This window comes from Cherax quadricarinatus, chromosome 46 (genome assembly GCF_038502225.1).
Source record: "Cherax quadricarinatus isolate ZL_2023a chromosome 46, ASM3850222v1, whole genome shotgun sequence".
Taxonomy (NCBI): Eukaryota; Metazoa; Arthropoda; class Malacostraca; order Decapoda; family Parastacidae; genus Cherax; species Cherax quadricarinatus.
Genome location: NC_091337.1, coordinates 7,161,621 through 7,168,676, shown reverse-complemented (window position 1 = coordinate 7,168,676; position 7,056 = coordinate 7,161,621). Strand labels below are relative to the sequence as shown.

General features: G+C 43.0%; 1 protein-coding gene across 2 annotated transcripts in view; it reads left to right on the top strand.

Annotated features, from left to right (window-relative positions):
* The first annotated feature begins 1,754 nt into the window (after positions 1-1,754).
* The window catches only part of LOC128696732 (nicotinamide phosphoribosyltransferase), a 25,716-nt gene continuing 20,414 nt past the window's right edge, over positions 1,755-7,056 (top strand). The window contains exons 1-2 of one of the 2 annotated variants that reach the window (XM_070094475.1): positions 1,755-3,809; positions 5,007-5,077. In XM_070094475.1, the coding sequence (XP_069950576.1) occupies positions 3,711-3,809; positions 5,007-5,077 (170 nt within the window). In that variant the 5' untranslated portion in view covers positions 1,755-3,710. The remainder of the gene's footprint in view (positions 3,810-5,006; positions 5,078-7,056) is intronic. The other variant, XM_070094474.1, reaches the window with a different exon arrangement.

Genomic DNA, 7,056 nt, shown 5'->3' with positions numbered 1-7,056 from the left:
TGGGCAGCTTTCGCTCTGCAGTCAGCATGAGCAGCTGTGACTCCTGGAGTCTTATAATTGATACATTCTAATGCAACGGTCTGGTGTTTCTTGATCATATCATAGCACTGGTGAGAAGGATGAGCCTTGGCACACACTGCACACCTGGAGTTTACCTGAGGAGAGTTCCGGGGGTCAACGCCCCCGCGGCCCGGTCTGTGACCAGGCCTCCTGGTGGATCAGAGCCTGATCAACCAGGCTGTTGTTGCTGGCTGCACGCAAACCAACGTACGAGCCACAGCCCGGCTGGTCAGGAACCGACTTTAGGTGCTTGTCCAGTGCCAGCTTGAAGACTGCCAGGGGTCTGTTGGTAATCCCCCTTATGTATGCTGGGAGGCAGTTGAACAGTCTCGGGCCCCTGACACTTATTGTATGGTCTCTTAACGTGCTAGTGACACCCCTGCTTTTCATTGGGGGGATGTTGCATCGTCTGCCAAGTGTGACTTACTAAAGCATTTAAAAACAATGTGACCCCAGTGCTGACACTTGTAGCATCTACGGTGAGGTGGTTTGTACAAAGCTATTTTGTAACTCCTGTTAAGCGCTGCACGAGAGTAGATATATGATGGTGGAGTCCCTTGGCCAATTCACTCAGCCAATATCAGATCATTTGGAAGTCGACGAGGGTCTGTAACTTGATCTGACAACAGGAATTTAGGATCCAAGTACTTATTGACATTGTGGATAACAATAAGCACTTTAGGTGATCTTGGTGGGGCAGCTTGGAGTTGTATGTTAGCATATTTATGAGTAAGAAGTTTTTCTATGAATGTTGGGTCGTTAGTAACAAAAACGTAATTATCCTCGTCATGACGAAAGCAAATCCGAAGGTTTTTTTCTGGGTTGTCTAATGAAGCTTCGTAAAACCATCTAAACTTGACCTCAAACTCAGTGTTAGCAGGGAAATCAAGCCTAACCGTTCTGCAATGGTTGTTGTTGCTCTCGTTGTTTCTTGCAGCAAGCCTCCTTTGAAATCCTCTTTCTTTTTTCAAAGCTCCCTTACTTCTAAAACGTACGAATTCGCCTTCACCATCATTTACTTCGTTCACATCCATAGGTCACTTTTAGTTCAGCTGCTTGAGATGGAAGAGTTAGTCTGTTACTTTTGGGTCAGCGAAACCGCCTTTATTCCATAAGAGAGAAGGGACAAGGAAGGGATATTCACCTCGCTAGACACAGGCAATATGGGTGTAGTGGCCTGCGGGTCGCAGTGCGATTTTCAAGGTCATTCACTGGGCCCACAGTCGTCTCGAGAGTTACCAACACTGTACTACTTGTTAATTACTCCGAACCCGCAGCACTTAACACATCTAGCACACGTGTCTTGGAATGACAGACAAATTTTCACTACATAAGAACTAGTTCTCACAACACTGAAGGTACGGCCGGAACACTGTAGAACGTTCACAAAGGCATTCTGTAACTTGGCCTTCACTGGCTGGCTTGGAGCGCTGTTTAGCCTGGATCAGCTAAACTCGCCCTTATCCCATATGTAGATAATGGCGACGAGTTAAGGGATACCGGTGAATAGGAAAGTCGAGGAAGGGACATTCACCTCACTAGACACACGCAGTATGGGTGTAAGTGGCATGCGGGTCTTACAGTGCCATTTTCAAGGTCACCCAGCAGGCCAGACATTCCTCACTCATTTTAAGCCTACGTAGGTACTGATGGTAGCACAATTGCCTAAGTCAGTGAAACCAGACACAGCCAACATGGCCGACGCGGCGGGTTGTGTAGCGGGCTAGCTGCGGGATTTTCAAGGATAGCTCCTGGTCAAAGAGGCTGACCAGGTCCCTACTTAACAGAACTCAGTGTGAATGCTTTGAGAAGATACCAGAGCAGCGAACGGACTTCCCAGTGCATCGTTTCAGCGTAAATAGTTGAAGTGTTGTGCAGAAGGTTTGGTGTTGTTGAGTCAGGACCAGTCAGCGCCTCCCCCCCTCTCCGCTGGGGGGGAGGGGGAGGGCGTGTGTAGTAAACAGTGACCCTCTCATAACGCCTCGCCCCTGCCCATCTCCCCCGCCTCACCCACCCAACTCCCAGCACCACCCCATCTATAGAGGGTACTTCTCCCCTAACCCACGATGTCAGCGATGGCACTGCAGGGAGTGCCGGGCTCACAGGAACTTCTACTACAGGGACAGCATCGTGGAGTTCGACCGCGAGGCAGCTGTCAGGTGTGCCACAGGCAGTGTGTACTCAGTTCCTCAAGCTTCAACATCCGTGCACACGAGGGCCTGGGATCTTCAGTCAACTTGGCGTCCACCAGGACGTTGCCATGTCCCTAGGACAGCTCTCCATCGGGCTGCTAACGGAGCCACTGGCTTCTTGGACCTCTTGGGGAGGGTCGATGGTGCTCGTGCAAGCAGCAGATCCCGGGGCAACTTGCTGCTGTTTGCAATGGCTGTCTGCCGAGGAGAGACAGGCACCTAGCAACATCTGTTGTTGGGGCAATGGATGAATTCCCTGCTATGTTTGTTAACTGCTCATTACTCTGTAATTTGTCTATGATTGTAATCATGTGATAACGTGTTTATCATTCATTACCTTTGAAACTTGTCATGATTTTGACCAGCTCTACCTGGAGCTCATTACCTTTGTAAATTCTCATGATTAATGTGTTTATGATTCATTACCTTTGCAATTATTCATGAGTGTGACCAGCTCTACCTGGAGCTCATTACCTTTGTAACTTGGTCATGATTATGACCAGATCTAGTTCATTACCTTTGTAACTTGCTCAGCTATCAAAACTTTGGAGTCCAGTCCCTGGACCAATTATGTACCTCTGTAATCTTTTGACTACCGCCCACAGGATGGGTATGGGGTGCATAATAAACATATTAAACTAACAGTGAAATCCACTCGTGCAAATAGTTACAACAAATCTGCAGCACTTAACACTTCTAGCACAAACTTACTATGTTTATAGGTGAACCTCTGGCATGTCCCACTTAAAAAGTTAGTACTGCAATGCTCGTTAAATTGTTCTTAACTAAGCCACTACAGGAAACACTGGTATGCCAGCAGCACTGTAGAACGTATACGTAGACATGCTGGGCCTTGGAATGCTGCTTTCAAGCCTGCTTGAATGTGCTTGCTAAGCCCGTGTCAACCACTTGGATATTTGCTTGTAGCAGGCAGGTAGGCACACAGGAGACATGTTCGTAAGATGAATGGAGTGCGGCACGGAGGACTGACACGGGCACTCAAGCATTTATGTGGTCTGGCAAAAACCGCCTCTAGACCATAAGTAAATAGAGGCGAATGGCTGAGTTCCAAATCGAGGAAGGAGGGGAGAGAGGCGAGGTGGAGTGAAGGTGTAGCCTCCTACAGCTACTTCAAATCAACATGTTTGTGTTTCACTAGGTATATCACTAGTCACAGTTCACACATAAGAGTTCCAGCAGCAATTCAGCTGCGCTCCAACGATATTTGTTGCATGATGAGTTATCAGTCGGGTGAGATAAGCAGTTCTGATATAGAAGGCCAGTAATTTCAAACACGGCCGTGCAAAGACCATTAAAGGGTGAGTAATCATATTTTTGGGGAATGAGAGGGTAATCAGGGATAATCCGAGGACAGGGAGAGCAACTCTAACTCCTTGCGGTAAAAGCCCTTCACCGTCTCTTGGCACCGGTTCCTCCCAGATAAGATGGGAAGGGAAGATGCCAGTGGTCATAGATGTCACGTCGTTCAGTGGGAGAGGAGCAGCCATGGATGTAGGACCTGTTAATAACGTTATCCTTCTGGCCGATGGTTACAAGGTAATGTCTCTTGCTTTTAAGTGTCGCATAAAGAAACCATGTTGCAAATGAATGGAATAGGCAGTACTTATTAATTAAAAACAGTGAAGAGTTTATATAAAGAAAGCGAGGTTTAGGTTAAGATATGTAGGAGAGAAGGGGAGTATTTTTCATGTAATTGTAGGCCTTAAACAGGGATGTGTGATGTCGTCATGGTTGTTTAATATATTTATAGATGGGATTGTAAAATAAATAAATGCTAGGGTGTTGGGAAGAGGTGTGGGGTTAAAGATAATTAATATGATACAAAGTGAGAGTTTTCAGTTACTCTGCCGATTATGGAAGAGTTTGTAAGGATGGGCAAGCAAAGGAAATTAAAAGTGAACATAGAAAAGAACTAGGTGATGATAGTAACAAAACGTTCAGGCAATAAAAGATTGTATATTAGATTGGAAGGAGGAAGTGAATGAATTAAATATTAGGAGTGGCCATGTCGCCAGATAGATTATGAAAGTCGAGGTCAACTATTGAACAAATGAAGGGAAAATGATAAATGGTGTGTTGAGGCGTCTGTGGGATGAAAGATTATCAATGAAGGTAAAAAGAAGAATGTACCAGAATACATTCATTCATTCATTAGGGATTTGCCGGTACTTCCGGCCCGGGTCTTCTCCAGATAGGACCAGAATACAATGACACCAACCCTTTATATGGGTGTGAGGCATCGGCTTACGTTTATTGGTAGGCTTCAATATTCAGCAGACATGTGTCAATGTATTAAATCAAAGTAGAGCTAGGTTTTTTAAAGTGTTTGACGTAACTGTTAAGTAAGTTTATTCAGGTACAATTACACAATTTTACAGTTGTTTACATAATGGCATATGTGAAAATTACTTAGAACTTAAGAGAAATCAGTGATTTATTTTCACTGGGGTTCTTGTATTTCCTTACTATTTGCCTATTACATAAGATTTTTAATAATAAAAATTAAATAAACTGAGTAAATCGAATACATGAAAAGTGAATTGCAATAAAATAAATACAATAAAAAAGAAAATGGTTTCAAGACGTTGAGTCAGTCACCTACACGATGCAGCATTTCCAGGAAAAGACAAAGTAGATATAAACGATGCCTGCTTTACCAAGACCTCGGAGGACAAGACAACTCTAATATATTATAAATGTTGCATGTGACCAAGTACTGTACTTACTCTCCAGGTGACTCACTACAGGCATTACCCGCCCGGGACAACTCTCCTCTACTCCTACTTCGAGTCTCGTGGAGGAAAGTAAGTCATCTTAAATATATGCTTGAGATTTATAAGTTCCTGGAAAAATTCTCAATCCACAAACTGGAAATGGAAATCAACAACCTTTCAGTCCGTTAGGGATTATGAAAATGAAGTTTATTTCACGAAAAGTATTTGTAATAGTTACAAAAGGTTATGCAGAGCATTTCGGCCATATTTATTAATTTAAAAGTGGTGTTATACTAGTCCATAACAGACTGAAATGTTTAGTTTCCATTTTAAATTTGTGACTTAGCTATGAATAATTCAAATCTGCCTAGTTCAAAATAATTCTTTAATAAATATTGTTTTTTTTTTTTTACAAAAACTTTAACACAAGTAGAATCCTGTAGAATGGGAATGGGGGTCAATAGGCTGTTCCTAGAATGTGGTCCTTGTTATCGTACATAAGCATTAAAAATTTGAATCCGATAGGATGAGTTGGTTCTCGAGTCATGAGGGAAAGAAAATTGAAAAGTGGGAAAGAAAAAAAAATAGTCAGTCAATCTCTTAAAGGTGTTCCTTCGGGGAGATGTAACAACACCAAGCAATGTGACATTCCACTGAAACGGAATGGCTAAACTCAAAAACTTTTTTCACGTTTCATCAGGAATTATCCAACACTTAGCAATAAAGCGGTAAGATTATTGTTTGTATGCAGAAAACACACACTCACTATTGGTAACATACTGAGCAATCATAAACATTTTAAAGAGAGATCAAACAGCATGGACATGTTGAGTAATAACAAACAAATATGAAGAGACAACAAACAGCATGAACATGTAGAGTAATAATAAACTAGGATATGAAGTAGCAAAAAACAACACGGACAGGCGTGAGGGAACATTCATTTTACTTGGAGTCACCACCCCTACAGCCTGGTCCCAGACCAGGCCTCCTGGCGGATGGCCTGATCAACCAGGTTGTTGACGCTAACCCCATGAAGTTGAGCGTAAACACCATAGCATGGCTGATTACGATCTGATTGAGAAATTTGCCCAGTTCTTGTTAGAAGATACCCAGGGGTCTGTTGGTAATCTTCTTTATGTACGAAGAGAGGACACTGAAGATTTTGGTCTCTTCACACTTACTGAGCTTTTCCTTAGTGTACTTACTGCACCCCTGCTTTTCACTGGGGGTATTTTGCACCGTCTGCAAAGTCTCTTACTTTCATGGGAAATGATTTGTGTGTGCAGATTGAGAATCAGTCCTAGACTTTTCCAGGTGTAGATTATAATGTACCTCTCTTGCCTACATTCCAAGGAGTACAGATCGAGGGACTGCAAATGTTCTCAGTAATTTAGGTGTTTGGCCAAATCTGTGCGGGCAGTGAAGGTTCTCTGCACATTTTTCAGATCTGATATTTCGCCTGCCTTGAATGAAGCTGTTAGAATACAGCAGTATTCCAGCCTAGAAAGAGCAAGTGACTTGAAGTAAATCACAGAACGAGTGGGGTTCAAACTCATGGCAACAACTAGTTAGGTATATTTCTATAAACCATGGGAATGTTAGCATGAACCTCGCCCATTTTGATTTGTTTGCACTCATGTTATTACGATTTCGTGAATCATGATGACATCTTTGAAGGAACATGAGTTAGAGCATCCCACAGCCAGTTAGTTGAATCTTGTGAACCTAGCTGGTTTAATCTTGTGAGGCTGGCATGGACCAGTGGCTAACACACTGGTCTACGAGTTTTAGGATTCTCCTGCCATGAGTTCGATCTCTACCCGTTCTGTGATTTGTTTGCAATCGTATTATTACTATTTCGTGAGTCAAGTGACTTGAAGAATATCATCATTGGCCTGGCATCCCTTCCTTTGAAGTTTCGAAGGTTCTAGTCATCCAGTCTCTCATTTTCTTTGCGGTTGTGATAGTGACATTATTATGATCTTTAATGGTGAGATCTTCTAACATTAATCACTCTTAGGTCTCTCACATTAGTCCTTGCGGTTGTAATAATAACATTATTGTGT